The sequence below is a fragment of the Lampris incognitus genome, chromosome 6, assembly GCF_029633865.1.
Source record: "Lampris incognitus isolate fLamInc1 chromosome 6, fLamInc1.hap2, whole genome shotgun sequence".
NCBI lineage: Eukaryota > Metazoa > Chordata > Actinopteri > Lampriformes > Lampridae > Lampris > Lampris incognitus.
In genome coordinates this window covers 67,760,296-67,776,753 of record NC_079216.1, presented here as the reverse complement: position 1 = coordinate 67,776,753, position 16,458 = coordinate 67,760,296, and the positions used below count along the sequence as shown (strand labels likewise).

The 16,458-nt window shown below is 49.4% G+C and overlaps 2 protein-coding genes across 2 annotated transcripts; both read right to left on the bottom strand.

Moving 5' to 3' along the window:
- Positions 1–1,116: 1,116 nt before the first annotated feature.
- Positions 1,117–3,774, bottom strand: tmem60 (transmembrane protein 60). Its single transcript, XM_056281993.1, has 2 exons — positions 3,652–3,774; positions 1,117–2,283 (listed from the first exon to the last, which is right to left on the bottom strand). Exon 2 carries the CDS (start codon positions 2,224–2,226, stop codon positions 1,822–1,824), a length of 405 nt encoding a protein of 134 aa, XP_056137968.1. The 5' UTR covers positions 2,227–2,283; positions 3,652–3,774; the 3' UTR covers positions 1,117–1,821.
- Positions 3,775–4,493: 719 nt separating this feature from the next.
- On the bottom strand, positions 4,494–10,795 carry prr5a (proline rich 5a (renal)). The gene is made up of 11 exons (XM_056281995.1): positions 10,423–10,795; positions 9,986–10,113; positions 8,488–8,613; positions 8,308–8,388; positions 7,654–7,702; positions 7,392–7,449; positions 7,205–7,296; positions 6,918–7,058; positions 6,685–6,820; positions 5,656–5,934; positions 4,494–5,497 (listed from the first exon to the last, which is right to left on the bottom strand). The coding sequence occupies exons 1-11, from the start codon at positions 10,447–10,449 to the stop codon at positions 5,208–5,210; spliced, it is 1,407 nt and encodes a 468-aa protein (XP_056137970.1). The 5' UTR covers positions 10,450–10,795; the 3' UTR covers positions 4,494–5,207.
- Between the last annotated feature and the right edge of the window lie 5,663 nt (positions 10,796–16,458).

The following is a 16,458-nucleotide window of genomic DNA, read 5'->3' as shown; positions in this document are numbered from 1 at the left end:
GGGTGAATGTCTAGCAGCTAGATGTAATACATTGTTCTTGGTCCAGTTAGACTAAAATGTTCAATAACACATCGTGTATGGCTAAACTGTATATATTTCATTCAAATTAAACTTGTTAACCGATTCGTGAAGCTCCACAGAAATTCTGAGGATATTTTTTGTGTCACCTTTTAACAGTGACTTAATGAACAATAACAGGCATCTCATACCTCAGTTCTGTGGGTGCTAAGGCCGATGAGATCGTTTCACATTGCCAGTACGAGGCCAGTGGTCAGACCAGTCCATCCATCATCCAAGCCGCTTATCCCAACCGGGGTCGCGGGATGCTGGAGCCTATCCCAGCAGTCACTGGGCAGCAGGCGGGGAGACACCCTGTACAGGCCGCCAGGCCACCACAGGTCCGACACACATTCACACCTAGGGACAATTTAGTACGGCCGATTCACCTGACCTACCTGTCTTTGGACTGTGGGAGGAAACCCACGCAGACACGGGGAGAACATGCCAACTCCACACAGGATGACCTGGGACGACATCCAAGGTTGGACTACCCTGGGGCTCGAACCCAGAACCTTCTTGCTGTGAGGCAACCGCGCTAACCACTGCGCCACCGTGTTGCCCTGTCCAAACCAGACCAGTCCACTGGTTTCTAAACTGTAACAAGGACCCCACATTCTACATCTGTAATTGTGTGTTTTTGCTTCCAAAAAAGCCATCAGCTGCAGTGCGGTTGAAAATGGACCTATCTGCTATGCCTGTGGTGTGCATACTATGATTTTAATGACATTCTATGTTCCTCAGATATTAGGTTCAACCATAAGAACAGATCAGCAAAGTTAGTGTATTTTAGATATTCATTATTATATTATAGATATATCGATCGAAGCCTCTAGAGTGAGAAAATGTCTGAATGCCTTTAACAGGGCATCTTCAGGCACAATCGGCACAAAAGGGATCAACATCTCTCCCACATTCTTGGAAGCGTGATAATTTGTTTACTGTGGAGAAAATTCTTCATCCATTTATAGGGAGTTCAGCAAACTGTCAGCTACAAAACCTTGGAACTAATAGGGCTTCAGTGTCCTACAGTCAAAACACCAGGCCGCTCTGCCAAGAGGGGAGCTTAAAGGTAATGGCTTTCATTGTAAACTGTGTAGTTACATAAACAATACAAACACAAGTAAGGAAGTCGTATAGTATAACTGCAAATTATCAGGGTATTACTACAGCAGCTGCTTAGGCTATTCAGTGTAATTATAAAAATACCAGCTGTCAACTGCAAGACGTTTTATTCAACTGTGCAAATATGCTACAGCAAACAAATGCAATGACAGCACCTGAACAGCCTTACTGCCAGGTCTTAAACCCATGTGATTCAGCTAACAGTCAGTCAGCCAATAATTGAACTGCCCCATTTTTAAAATGTCTTTGAACCACAATCACATCACAGAGTAGATAACAAAACTCTTACTACCCTGACCTCATCTGTCTATTTCCATTGCTCACTGAAGACATTACAACAGGCTACACAATGCCACTGACAACACACAGCATGAGTTGACTTTATTCTGAAGATAACGAATGGTGTTGACTTAGAGAACCACTCTATTTGACCAGGTCCTGGTAGTTTTACATATGGGTGCATATACAATCAATCCCTGCTATAGTGAGAGATGGCCATGTATTTGGAAAAGACTTGTTTTTTTGTTGTTGTATCTCCATCTCTTGTTTTAACAGAGTTAAAATCTCTATCGTTCATCCTGTTTTTCTGGAATGGAACAGCATCACTTGCAGTCTTATCCATCATCATGTACCCCCAGTTCAGTCCCTCCTATAATGGAACACACTGTACCCCAGTTCCACTAGTGCCCCAACCAACAGGGCCCAGAGGGGAATACACACCACACTCAGCCACACGTCTGTAAGCCTCTCCAACCGGGAACACAGCGTTAAACAAAAACCCAGCTTCAGCAACATGGCCACTAGGTACCACACCCTCCGTTTCAGGTTCTGCTGCCCATCCCGCGGGTCGTAGCCAGGCTTACAACGACCGGCCATCTTTACCACCAGCATAAGGATGAGGATGGCGTCAAAAGTCCAAACTGGAAGAAAGATGAGGAACCAGTTCCAGTGGATCTTGGAGTCCAGCTTGAGGACCAGCATGATGAGGAAGATGAGAGCGAAGATCCAGGACAGGAGTACTCGCTGCGCCAGGGACATTTTCATCTAGAGAGGACGAGCGGAGATCCAGCAGCCACACCGGGGAGCATGAGGAAGCCCAGCCTGGGAAGAGAGACAGACAAACAAGTCAAGGTGCCTCCAGGAAATACCGAATGTCCGTGAACTGATCTAGAGACCACCCCCGCCACCCCCCGCCACCCTCCGCTTAACACGGCAGTCACCGGCAGCACAGGAGCCGCGGCGAGCACCAAACAAGCCAGCCGAGCATCTCGCTGCGCCGCATAGTCCACTAAAACTGGCCCAGCCTCCGTAACCAGGCTGCTGCTGCCGGCGGTAACCAGGCTGCTGCTGCCGGCGGTAACCAGGCTGCTGCTGCCGGTAACCAGGCTGCTGCTGCCGGCGGTAACCAGGCTGCCGCTGCCGGCGGTAACCAGGCTGCTGCCGGTAACCAGGCTGCTGCCGGCGGTAACCAGGCTGCTGCTGCCGGCGGTAACCAGGCTGCCGGTAACCAGGCTGCCGCCGGCGGTAACCAGGCTGCTGCTGCCGGTGGTAACCAGGCTGCTGCCGGTAACCAGGCTGCCGCTGCCGGCGGTAACCAGGCTGCCGGTAACCAGGCTGCTGCTGCCGCCGGTAACCAGGCTGCTGCCGGCGGTAACCAGGCTGCCGCTGCCGGCGGTAACCAGGCTGCCGCTGCCGGCGGTAACCAGACTGCCGGTAACCAGTTACCGGTGGCAGCAGCAGCCTGGTTACCGCCGGCAGCAGCCTGGTTACCGGTGGCAGCAGCAGCCTGGTTACCGGTGGCAGCAGCAGCCTGGTTACCGCCGGCAGCAGCCTGGTTACCGGCAGCCTGGTTACCGGCGGCAGCAGCAGCCTGGTTACCGGCAGCAGCAGCCTGGTTACCGGCAGCAGCAGCAGCCTGGTTACCGCCGGCAGCAGCCTGGTTACCGGCAGCCGCAGCCTGGTTACCGGCGGCAGCAGCAGCAGCCTGGTTACCGCCGGCAGCAGCCTGGTTACCGGCAGCCGCAGCCTGGTTACCGGCGGCAGCAGCAGCAGCCTGGTTACCGGCGGCAGCAGCAGCCTGGTTACCGGCGGCAGCAGCAGCCTGGTTACCGCCGGCAGCAGCAGCCTGGTTACCGCCGGCAGCAGCAGCCTGGTTACCGCCGGCAGCAGCAGCCTGGTTACCGGCGGCAGCAGCAGCCTGGTTACCGGCGGCAGCAGCAGCCTGGTTACCGGCAGCAGCAGCCTGGTTACCGGCGGCAGCAGCACACACGGCGCCTCGGTAACTTCTGTAACTGCGCGTCGTTGCAGTGGAAGTTGTGCGGCACAGCCGGCGTTCACTCCAGTTTGCTAATCAACTGCGTGCAGCTGAGTGGATCCAACGTTGGTGGTTAACGCTAGCTAGCTGAAGTTACACACACCACGCTGTGCCATTAACACATAAATGTAACACACAACATAAACGCAACACACCAGTCAGAGAACACGCCGCTCCGCTGCACAGCCACGCGTCCCCGCCGCAGCAGCGCCGCGCAGACAAACACCTTCTACTAGCTGCGGGTTTACCTACAGCTGCGTTGAACCAGCCGAATTCAGCACGAAGTGACACCGGAAGTGGATAAACTTCCTGTTTGCAATTTTCAAAACAAAAGTCCGACTGCTGCTCATACAGCTGCGACACAGGCGACGCATTTTTTTTCCAACCGTGAGACGAGTCGATAAATGATATTAGGATACTATCCAGCAAGGATATTAGGATACTATCATACTATCCAGTAATGATATTAGGATACTATTCAGCAATGATATTAGGATACTATCATACTATCCAGCAAGGATATTAGGATACTATCCAGCAATGATATTAGGATACTATCCATCAAGGATATTAGGATACTATCATACTATCCAGCAAGGATATTAGGATACTATGATACTATCCAGCAATGATATTAGGATACTATCCAGCAAGGATATTAGGATACTATCATACTATCCAGCAAGGATATTAGGATACTATCCAGCAAGGATATTAGGATACTATCATACTATCCAGCAAGGATATTAGGATACTATCCAGCAAGGATATTAGGATACTACCCAGCAATGATATTAGGATACTATCCAGCAAGGATTATTCAATTAGATCATTAATATGCTCAGATACTAGTATAGTAATCATGCAAGCCACTCAATTAAGCATTTTAGGGCAGTCTATCAGGTCACTTGTTTACCCAACTTTGCTGCAAAAAAGCGAGTTGGAGACATTAATGACGTTATTCAAGTTTATTTATTTAAAATTGAATGACCAAGTATAACAAATTAATAGAAATTACAACCTTAGATAAAGCCTCATAGATAACACAGATTGTCAAAAAGTAAAGTACAAAACGTTTGAGGTAAAACATTGGAAAAAAGCTTCAGTTAAAAAGCCCTTATCAAAACCTTAATTCATCTTAAGTTAAAAGCTCACCTCACAATACCTAAGTGTCCTAAAAAATGACAACACACTTATTTACAACGTAGTGGTGCCTTAATACAGTGTACGAGACAACGTTCCGCCCAAATGTTCTTTTCTTTGTCAAATGTAAACAATAAACAATAATTTTTCATTAAACTCCTGCCATAGCGAGCCTATTACAGAGAAGCAGATGAAAAATATGTCGTCACATTCACGTTTGCTTTGATAAACTTTTTATTTTTTGCATTAGACTTTAATGAGTAATGAAAGTGAAAACCATTCAAATGTCCCCGTTTTTGTAAGACTTGGTGTCTTGTGTCAAGGTTAGAACAGAACACCTCGTTAGTGTGTTGTTGTCACACATTAGACAACAGAGTGTAAAAAACAACAACAACAAAAAAACCCACAAAAACCCCAACATCTGTTTTGACATTAATAACACAAACAAGTCAAAGAAATTCCATGACAGGAAGATCCAGACTTAAGAGCTCCAAAAGTTATACGTACATACTGGGAGGCAAATGGGCACTGGCCTGGCCCTGCAACTGCTCCTACACAACAAGCCCATTTAGATGGTGCTCTGCCTACTCTCCCGGCTGTAGCCCACAGTCTCTGAGGAGTGGGGCGGGAAATCAATGAATATCCCATCTGAGTCTGAGTCTGCAGACTCTAGCACTTGCCCAATTATGGTTTCAGGGCTGGATGATCCACTGGGAGGTGTCGAAGATGCACCCTTACTCAGATCAGTGAGTGTTGTCGTGGCTTCTGTCCCATGGAGGGGTCCTGATGAACGGAGGGGCAGAATGGAAGAAGAGGAAAGGGGCAACTCCATGGCACTGGCGCCTCCTTGTATGATACCTGTGTAGGAAAAAAGGGGGACAACACATTTGGTTGCCCGCACAGTGTTTGAGTCTACACCAGAGCCTTAGACAAACACATCCAGTGTCGATTCTGTGATTTGATTTCAATTTATTATGTTTTCACATTCATTTGAATTACATATGATAACACAATACCGTTGAACTGTGAGCCCACACAGAGCCTGTTGGATGAGGAGCTTGACAAGTCGGATCCAGAGGCCAGGTCGGCATAGGGTAGTCCTTGTTCCTCCAAGCAAGATATGATCTCACAAGCAGAGTGGCGACGAATCCCACCACTACCAACAGAACTTGCATCTGGGTCATATTCAGCCACAGGAGTCAGCAGCAGGGGGATATTGTAGCTTTTAGATCGTACCACTGGGTTTTTCGATGGCTGATCCACGGGCTTGGGCCAGCACCATTGTAAACGCTTCTCTTTGAGACATGATGCAAGTGGAAGGGAGAGAAAGTATTAGCTGTTAAGATCAGTGGTTATGTGACATCAGTTCAGGTATATAACTTCCCCCACCTTTTCTCCCAAATTGTATCCAGCCAATTACCCCACTCTTCCGAGTCGTCCCGGTCTCTGCTCCACCCCCTCTGCCGATCCGGGGAGGGCTGCAGACTACCACATGTCTCCTCTGATACATGTGGAGTCGCCAGCCACTTCTTTTCACCTGACAGTGAGGAGTTTCACCAGGGGGATGTAGCGCGTGGGAGGATCACGCTATTCCCCCCAAGTTCCCCCTCTCCCCCCGAACAGGTGCACTGACTGACCAGAGGAGGCGCTAGTGCAGCGACCAGGACACATATCCACATCCAGCTTCCCACCCACAGACACAGCCAATTGTGTCTGTAGGGACACCCGACCAAGCTGGAGGTAACACGGGGATTCGAACCAGCGATCCCTGTGTTGGTAGGCAACGGAATAGACCGCCACACTACCTGGACATGAGTACATTTAAAAGAAAGGTTTATGTAATTTTAATCAGTCCTTCCATGTTGTTTTCAATACAGGTTAAAATACATATTTTGCACTGTGGCTAGAACGACAAAACACTGGAAGCTGAGCGTAACACAGTTACACAGGTCCCTGGCACCTTTCCGACAAAGAAAAGCTGCGACAGACATATGCGACCATGTCGCTGCTTTTGAGATTTATGTATGTCTGGTTCACCGTCTTACCTAGCACACAGCAATGGGCCTCGCTACCATCTCCAGAGCAAAGCCCATGAGTGCCCAGGTAGGGGGATACCACCTTTTGAACCAGAGACTCCAGTCTAAGGTAGTCCTCATTAGCGCCACGTGGTTCATGAACCCCCTGCAGATTTACAGAGGAGACAGGTGTGAGTGTGAATTTAGGAGTGAGCGAATGCGTGGGCGTTTGTGCATTTGCTTGGCTGTGTGAATGGGCCTACCTGTAGAATGAGCAGCATCTGTGTGACAGAGGGGGGCACATGGGCCCGTGGTCGAGACAGGGCATCCTCTAGCTTCACGCTCAGGACTATGGTGTTTCGAAAGTGAAGCAGGGCCAGTTGTCTAACAGAGGGCTCCTTACCCTGGACAGAGGAAAGAGCGGGGGTCAGTAACTGTGAAACAGTGAGGGTGAGTGAGAATGTCTCTCAACCAAATCCAAGTTGTTGGGTCCTCGGGTGAGTGTAAACAATGACAGACAATGATGTCCAACTGAGAAGGGTGATGATACCTGGACTGGGTGGAAGATGGCTTGCAGCATTGAAAGAACATCACAGAAAAAGAAGTCCCAAGTCTCTGCCAGAGAGTCTAGTAATTTCTGGCCTGCAACAGGAGGCATAGGAGAGCAGAGCGTTAAGACAACTGATTTACACTTGAGGCCACTGGTTGGCAATGACTTTGAAGCATATAAATCCTACCTTCATAGAACCTTATTTTGTCCCGAAGAATGACCATGCCCTTTGTTAGCAGCTGGTTCTGGGACACACAGCGAAGAGAAGAAATCTCATTAAATATCAACATCTAAAATATCATCAGTACTAAAAGAGCTGAGTATTCTTGTAGTACTGTACACCACAAATACATTCAACATGTAACTCTGTCTCATATATAGCATATGCACCCCTCCCATATGTACTGCGATCCCTATCCTGTCTCACCCCATATCAAAGATCTAGTTACCTGAAGGTACTCAGTGAAGAAAGACCCCAGCTCTGTCTTTAGCAAGTGTCTGAAAGTCAAAACGTAAGACAGTTCCTTCACTTTTGACCATATCACATCACAACCAGTCAGCAGTATTTGACGACTATTTACAACTGAAGGTGTCCATTCAGCCACCGCCTCCTCATTAGTTGTCGCAAGACTTGTCAAACCTTGGTACTGCTATGAATTGCTAGGTCACTGAATTACTTGTTCATATGTCACAACATGCGAACAACAACATCAGAATGAAGATGAATTAACCAAATATTATGACACCCAATTCCTCAAGCAACGAGACCTACAAATCTGTAATGCGTAAGTGACGCAGGTGTGTGCCTGTCATGTGGCTTTGGCGGCATGGTGATCTGTTTACTGAGCTATAATAGAGTGATATTATAGGAGGGATGAGAGTAATGCCTGGTCCAGAGAGATAATGAGATATCTGGTTGTACCACATGACGCCGCAGTCCCACAAGCATACGCAAACAAACAAGCTCATTCATAAGAAGCCAGTCAGTCATGTCCATATAAATAGAAGATAATTATTTCAATTTTAGCAAAAAATAATATCACAGTTTAGACTAAGGAAGGTTTCTTTGTGCCGTAATTGTGTTTGTAAGTACAATGTCTTACCGAACACCTTCATTGAGGATGTAGAGTTCATTGTCTGCCAGACCCTTCTTTTGAAATACTGCAATGACGGCATTGTGAATGCTGCAACACAAAATGCACAAAGCCCCACATGAGTACACTAACAGATCTTACATCACAAAATTATATTTATTTGTGCTTTAATTTCTTTTATGAGTGTACCTGTTCCAGGTGGCATTGGCTCCTGCCCTCTTCTGCTTCTCCCCCCTTTCTTCTGGCGAACCTTTGTCGCTCTTACCCAGCTCACTGAGGCTGGGGGAGCTCATCAGCTTCAGCCTGTGCAGAGTTCTCATGACAGAAAGAATTCAAGAGGGAGAGGGATGGAGGGCAAGAGAGAAAGAGAGTATAAACTAAATGCTGGACAGAAGAAAGGAGGTCAGGCCAGGAAATGACATACACAGACACAGGGAACAAATACAAAAAGATAGCCGGAGGACACAAGAGAGCAGAAACAGTGTGTGTGTGTGTGTGTGTGTGTGTGTGTGTGTGTGTGTGTGTGTGTGTGGAGAGAGAAAGAGAGTGAGAAAGCGCTGTAAGCGCAGTGAAGAGTACAGAGGGGGGCTGGTAAGGAAAAGAGGAAAGTGAAGTAGGACAGAGTGGTGCATGTGTAGATAGAGAGCTGGGGTGTTGAGAGGGATGGGCGGGGCCAAGTTGGGGGGGGGGGCACACTGTAACCACAGTGTTTGATGACTGAGGTCTCAGAAGGAGAGAAATCAATACTGATACAGCACCATCCCACACTCCTTTTCTCCATACAATACAAGCATTGACACAAACAAATCATTATGCGCAGCCAGGATGCAGGGGGTTATTGCAGGATAAGCAGCCCGACTTTGCTGGACTCTGTTGTGCTTGTCAGTATACAGTCAAGGCTGAGGAGGAAGTAGTATGGCTCTCTGACAACAAAAACAGGGACAGGAAACAGTGATACAATACAGGAGAATAAAGAACACTTTCCTGCTCTTCCCTTTTCCAGCACAGCTGGTGATGAGTAGTATAACTGAAGTAACAAGTAGTACCGTGTACGGGTCATCTGCCTTCCTCCTTCTGACACACGATTCGACTCACTGAAGGAATTGTCTTGAGGTGCAATGCACCAACACATTACCTGCACTGGGCACTATTGCTATGTGAAATCCGACTCTTTTCCTTGAATCACTTGAGTAAATCAAATGAAAATGTCCTGATGTGAAACTACAATGGTGAAACTCGAGTGCATTTCCCACACGATGACGCTTACAGCTCCAGTAGGGCTTGGTAAAAAATAGGTCCCTGAGCCTAACAACACACAATGTGTTTATGCCCACGCAGGGCAGGAACTGTCTGGTGACAGCAAGGCAATGCACAATAGACCCTTTCAACACCCGCATACACCCCAACAAACAACCATGTAAACACCCCAACAAACAACCATGTAAACACCTCTGCAGAGAAACTGCCACATACGCTAAACTGGTAAACATTAAGAGACCCATCCACATCAAATATGTCATCAGGGGATCCTTATGATTGGGTCAGCATGTGTAACAAGAATATTCAGCTATTCAATGGAATCTTCTGGGAGAAGATGTTTGGATGTTTCAGACATACTGATGAATATTTCATGCACTTTACTGGGTTTCCGTGGTTTCAAATGGCAATCCCTTGAACTGGGCTTTACCTCCGGATGGGATGGTCGCTGCTGTCCATGTCTGGGCTTGGGGGAGGGGCTGTGAAGGTGGTGAAGTTGAGTGACAGGGGTCGAGGGGAAGGGCGAGAGGCGTGCTTCCGTCGGAGTCCATCAAGCATCTGTCATTTAGAGGAAGTGGTGAAAGAGAAAACATAGCATGGACTCATCCAGACGAAACTGAAAACAACTGTGAGCACAAACAAAGCATACAGGCACGACCACAGCTCGGTCAAATTATTTGACCCATCAGCGAAGGACATTCTTAACCTTTAAACCCTTGTGCGGTTACCTCAGCATCCCAATTCAATACGTCACCGCCCATCTGATAATGTCGTCTCTTGAGAGGATGGGGAAAAAAGGAAAACAACAAATCCCTGCTAGATATGACATTTCTTTAAAAAAAGAAGAAAAGAACAAGATAAACTTACTGTTACCTCCTTGAACCCTAGGTTCATATCTACAACAGCTAGAGGGGACCCTCTTTGCAGAGACTCTTTATAATTAAGACGAATGTGTCCACCAGCCGACTCTTATTGCTCTTCCCTTGTCCTGCCGCTGCGTGCTTTGTGTCACAAGCTTGTGGTTTCATCATGTCAGCGAGCAGCATTCGCCTCAGATGTTTGCTAATCGATCCGAAACTCAGCATGGACTAAGCATTACATCAGAGGCGCGTTCGTGTGCCTTATTCCAACTGTACACGACATGCCACTGGGCTGTCTGCCCACAGCGACCAGCCCCACCTGCTGGCCAGAGGGGGGAACAGCAGTCTGGCGTGTCACCCACTCCCTCAGACAAAAGACTCGATCCGCCCCGCCGACAGACGAACAAGAAGCCTCGGCCGCTCCGCGTGCGAGTGGCCGAGGGAAATAAGTGACTCATCTATTTCCGGACGGCGCGCTCTACTTCAGGGATTGGTAGGATGAAGGCAGAGCGTCCTCTTCCTCACTTCTAAACGCACGAAGGGAGTGTGTCAGAACAAGCGAGACAGACAGACACGGAGGGGAAGACAGGGGAGGGAGGGGAGGGGCAGGAGAGAGAGGGGGCAGGAGAGGGGGGGGAGACAGGAGAGGGGGGGCAGGAGAGGGGGGGGAGACAGGAGAGAGAGGGGGGGGCAGGAGAGAGAGAGACAGAGACCGACAGGAGGGGGGGCAGGAGAGAGAGGGGGGGGACAGGAGAGAGGGGGGGAGGACAGGGGAGGGAGGGGAGGGAGGGGAGGGCAGGAGAGAGAGGGGGGCAGGAGAGAGGGGGGGCAGGAGAGAGAGGGGGGGACAGGAGAGAGGGGGGGCAGGAGAGAGAGGGGGGGACAGGAGAGAGGGGGGGGGAGAGCGCACCGTCTGCCCGACATGCCACGCCAGTCTGGGCATTCTGCTTTTGTTCTTTTATGGAGGCGCCCCTCCAAGACCCCCCCCCCCCCCCCCCCCGTACGCACACGACGGCCGTGTGTTGGTGTTGGTTTCCTTCTCGGCGTCCCATTCCGGAGGGTTTACGCCGCTCCTCTCCTCAGCCTGTTGTTACTCGTCGTGTGTGTTTAAACGTAACACACAAATCCATGAACAGTCCACGTTACCCCGCCAGCCCGTCGTCGCCGTGTGTACGTGGAGCTTCCCCCCCCCACGTTTCCCCCCAACATGTTCCCCCCTCCCACATGTGGTCCCCCCCTCCCACATGTGTCCCCCCCTCCCACATGTGTGCCCCACGACGTGACGAAAACACGGCGTCCTGTAAACAACGCGGCGATTATCCCTATTGTCACACGCAAAACACACACACACACACACACACACACACACACACACACACACACACACACACACACACACACACACACACACACACACACGGGTAGACACGGACACACGCTAGTCAGCGTGTAGCTTCATACAAAATAAGAGCGGGTATAAAGTTGTCGTGTAGACACACACACACAAACACACACATACACACACGCACGCACACGCACACACGGGCTGCTAATCGCCCGCCCACTGCGTCCACTCACCGTCTCTACGCTGGCGTGTCGGTGTAAGAAGGAAATGAAGGATCGTCTGCTAGAGACTGGAAACGTGCTCCGAGCGCATCAGCCGCGGACTCCTTCCTGGGTGGTTCACCTCGTCCTTATGCCCGCCGTGCCATCAGGGTGCAGCGGGGATGCGCCAGCAGCAGCAGCAGCAGCAGCAGGAGCAGCAGCAGCAGGAGCAGGAGCAGGAGGCTGTGGTGGGGGAGTCATCGGTGAAGCATGCACCACATGCTCTGCTCGCCCCTGCCTTGTTTTGACGAGAGCCGGGCTCCACCGACTACCACCATAAACCAACGGAGGCTGGTGAGGAAGGAGAGAAGAAAAAAAAGGGGGGGGGCGAGTTCCGATGTCGTGGAACTTGACACACACACACACACGGAGCTGCACGTCTCTGTGGTGTTTGCGGAGCTTCCTCTACATCAGGCGACACCTCGATGGCACACCGCACAATAAATAACATGTCAGAGGCGCATCACATGCAGACCTGCACCCAGAACACGGTGTGGATCCGGTGGGGGTGGTCTGGTCCCGGTGTGGATCCGGTGGGGATGGTCTGGTCCCGGTGTGGATCCGGTGGGGGCGGTCTGGTCCCGGTGTGGATGGTCTGTTCCTGGTGTGTTTAAGCAAAGAGGGCTCCACTATATCAATAATACTTCTTAATCAAATTAATAATAATAAGTAAAAAAAAATCACAGTGCGACGCACAGTAACGCGGAAGTGACCCCCCTCCCCCCCACCTAACGCTGGCTTCCAGTGGGTGACTTGCCATCTGTCGGTGGGGGCACTTTGCAGATAATCCCTTATTCATGGGCCTACACGGACTGGATCGAGAGTCTAGATTCAAATGGCAGGCTTACCGTTTTGTTCTGAAAGGAGTCTTCATTTATGAGCAGGCACGCCTACTGGTTTAGCAGGACCGGACAGTAGTGTAATCCCGTCCCAACCGGTACCAGCATGTGCGGTGCTTTGGCTTCACCGTGACCTCGCCACCACACGCACGCAGACGTTCAGGAACCCGGAACCCCTCCGACCCGTTTACGCCTGGTCTTAGAACGGTTCCGGGCGGCCGGAGCACAAGGGGACGGCGAGACACGTCGCCGTTTATACCCGTGTCTAGCACGCGTCTCCAAATGCGTCCCGAGGACCACCTGTGATCGGATTTCGTTACTCCGAAGAAGCGGAAGATTCCTTACGTCACTTCCGCTATCAGGTCAAAGGGCCTCAGTCAAGCGCCGGGTTTGCCGACCAGCTGTGAAAACACCAGCGGATGTTTGAAGAGGCTCCAAGCGCCAATATACATGCGGGCCATTCTATGAAACGGGGCCATTCCCACTTCGCAATGTATTTACGTTTACGGACTGTTCCAACCGCTAAGACCGGCAGGCCTGATTCTTCTGCCCAAACGGAGTGTTGTAGCGAATTCGGGGGGCGGCCCGGGAGCCGCCGCAGCCGGGACGCGAACCCGCGTGTCCCGCATCACGGGCGCCTGGCTACGTTAACCAGTCTTCTGAAGGGTCCGAGCCGTTAGCCGCGGGTACCCAGCCTACGGACTCGTGCACGTTACAGGACATCAGGCGTCCCGTTTCACTTGTACTCCAACCACCTACACGCTCCCCGCTCTCCATTTTTTCGAAAGTTGGTGCGCCGTTACACAAAACCCCACCACATCCTGCACTGATGACGTATTTTCCTGTTACGTCATTGTCGGGGACGCGTCAGGACGCGTAGCGTTCGCGCTACTAAAGACACGTGGTCAAATGCGCGAGGCGAGGCCGCTGCAAACGCGAATTCGTGCCGCCATCTTGGTGTGGGGAGGTACGCCGGAAGCGGGTGGGAAGGTACGCCGGAAGCGGGTGGGAAGGTACGCCGGAAGCGGGTGGGAAGATACACCGGAAGCGGGTGGGTTTACAGGCCTTGGTGGCTCATGTTCGAGCTTGGTAGTTTAGAAGCGCTGTGCAGGGAGGATGGAAGACGTGTTTCGCAGTAGCTCCGTTGAAATGTGACTTCTTTTATCCTTTATTTTATAATATTTTGTACCTTTTACCAATCTGAGCTTTAATATTGCAGCTGTTTACTTTTGTTAATTAATTTTTCAGTTGAGGATAATATATTGTTAACGTGCACAGATCTTATTTCTGTGTTTTGGGAATTGCTGCGGACCATCACTCCTGTCGTTATATACCAGGCTCAGCACCTAGCTATGACCCAGCCTGATTTAACAGCGTTGTCTAATGGGAGACACATTACATTCACTAGCTTTAACTGCAAAGGGCTCAGTAACCCTATAAAACGGAGCAAAGTATTATTACAGCATCTCCACCACCTGGGTGCCCATATGACCTTTCTACAAGAAACCCATCTCAAAGCCTCAGATCTTGTGAAACTGGAGAGAGGTTGGGTGGGTCAGACATCCCATTCCTCATTCATGTGTAAATCAAGAGGTGCGGCTATTCTGCTGCACAAATCTGTTCCCTTTGTTCCTTCAGATGTTATCTCTGGTGCTGATGGCAGCTTCGTCATAGCTGCTGGCCACTTTCATAGCACTCGCGTGGCCTTGGCTCACGATGATGCTTTTTTAAACGTTTTTCCTGACACCTCCTGATATGTCTTCACACTACTTAATATTAGGAGGAGGCTTCAACTGCTGGCTTAATCCTCAATTGGATCGTCCCTCCTCCAATGTCTGCACACCTTCAAAGTCTGCCAAGGTAGTCCAGTCTCTCATGAGGGAGTTTGCTGCTTCTGACGCCTGGCCCTTTTGAAACCCTACTAAAAGGGAATACCCCCCCCCCCATGTCCATCTTGCTTTTACCCGTATTGACTTTTTCCTGGTTGATAATCGATTACTTCCACCTGTGTCTGCATGTAAATATGACGCTACTGTTATATCTGATCACGCTCCAATGTCTATGAATATCTATTTTAAAAACTTTACTCGTACACGTGCGCCATGGCGTCTGAGTACTGGCCTGCTTCCTAATGAGGACTTTGTTCACTTTGTTTCCCGGCAAATGGATTTCTTTGTGAGTCTAAACAAAACGCCTGATGCTTCTCTTCAGTGCTGCAGGAGACTTTGAAGGCATGTATCAGGGGAGAGATCCTCTCTGATACAGGATACGAGAATACACTCAGACAAGAAAAATGGCTAAGTTGGCTCAACGCATATCTCAGCTTGATAACATGTACGCGACCTCCCGAGGCCCGGGGATATATAAGGAGCGTCTCTCCTTACAGGCAGGGTTTGATAGCCTTACGACGCGTCGTACTACAGAAATTCTGCTCCAAAGGAGATCGAGGTTTCATGAACACGGTGACAAGACCAGCAAGCTACTGGTGCACCAGTTAGCTCAGATATCATCATCCCATCAAACCCCCCAGATCCAACCAAATTCAGGTATAACTACTGAACCTTCAGAAATTAATAACACGTTTAAGGAATTTTTTTAGGTCTCTTTATGCGTCTGAACAGGCTTCTACACCTCCAAATTTTGATTTTTTCTCTTTGACAAATTAGATATTCCCTCCATTGAGCGGTCTGTCACAGAGGAGCTTGACAAGCCAATCACTATAGCAGAGCCCAATAGAGCTGCGTGGTCTCTACATGGTGGGGAATGTCCAGGACCAGATGGATAGCCCAAGCTGGCCCCTTTACTAATGGAACTGTTTAATGAATCGTTTGATTTAGGTTGCCTTCTTCAAACTCTTACTCGGGCCTCAATTTCCAGAAAGGCAAAGATCCCGTAGCCTGCACCTCCTACCGCCCAATACGCTTGTTAAACGTTGACTTGAAGTTGTTATCAAAACTGCTGGCGCTACGTCTGGAATCTGTTCTCCCATCTCGTATCTCGTATCTCTTCGGACCAAAGAGATACGAGATGGGCATTCCTTGCCAACCTTAGACGCCTGTGTAATACAATCTGTAATGTCTCCAACTCTAATACCCATGAAGCTTTGATATCTTTAGACGCCGAGAAGGCATTTGATAGAGTGGAGTAGGATTACCTTTTTTATACTTTAGAGAGATTTGGTTTTGGGGGAAGTTTTATTTCTTGGATTAAGCTACTCTACTCTGCTCCCCAAGCCTCAGTCAGGACAAAGAATATTCAGTCGGATTGTTTTTGCCTCTATCGCTCTACAAGACAAGGTTGTCCTTTGAGTCCGTTATTATTTGCAGTCGCCATTGGACCCCTTTCGATACTGCTCCGATCTAAGCCCTATATTACAGGCATATTTAGAGATGGAGCAGAATTGGAGGGCTCCCTTTATGCAGATGACCTTTTATATGTTTCCAACTTGCCTATCTCGGTCCCTGCTGCCCTTGCTACTCCTCAGTCATTTGGCCAAATATCTGGATACAAATTGAACTTAAACAAGAGTGAGATATTTCCTATTAATACAGCTGCTAAGAATTATCCTCTACACAACTTACCCTTTAAAATTGCCCAAC

Bases quoted from the DNA above. Each gene is read 5' to 3' on its own strand.
- tmem60 (XM_056281993.1), bottom strand. From the start codon at position 2,226: ATGAAAATGTCCCTGGCGCAGCGAGTACTCCTGTCCTGGATCTTCGCT.
- prr5a (XM_056281995.1), bottom strand. From the start codon at position 10,449: ATGAACCTAGGGTTCAAGGAGGTAACA. The intron at 8,614-9,985 runs GTAAAGCCCAGT...TTCTGTCATGAG, and splicing joins AGCGACCATCCCATCCGGAG to AACTCTGCACAGGCTGAAGC. The intron at 7,059-7,204 runs GTATCATCACCC...TCCTCTGTCCAG, and splicing joins CCATCTTCCACCCAGTCCAG to GGTAAGGAGCCCTCTGTTAG.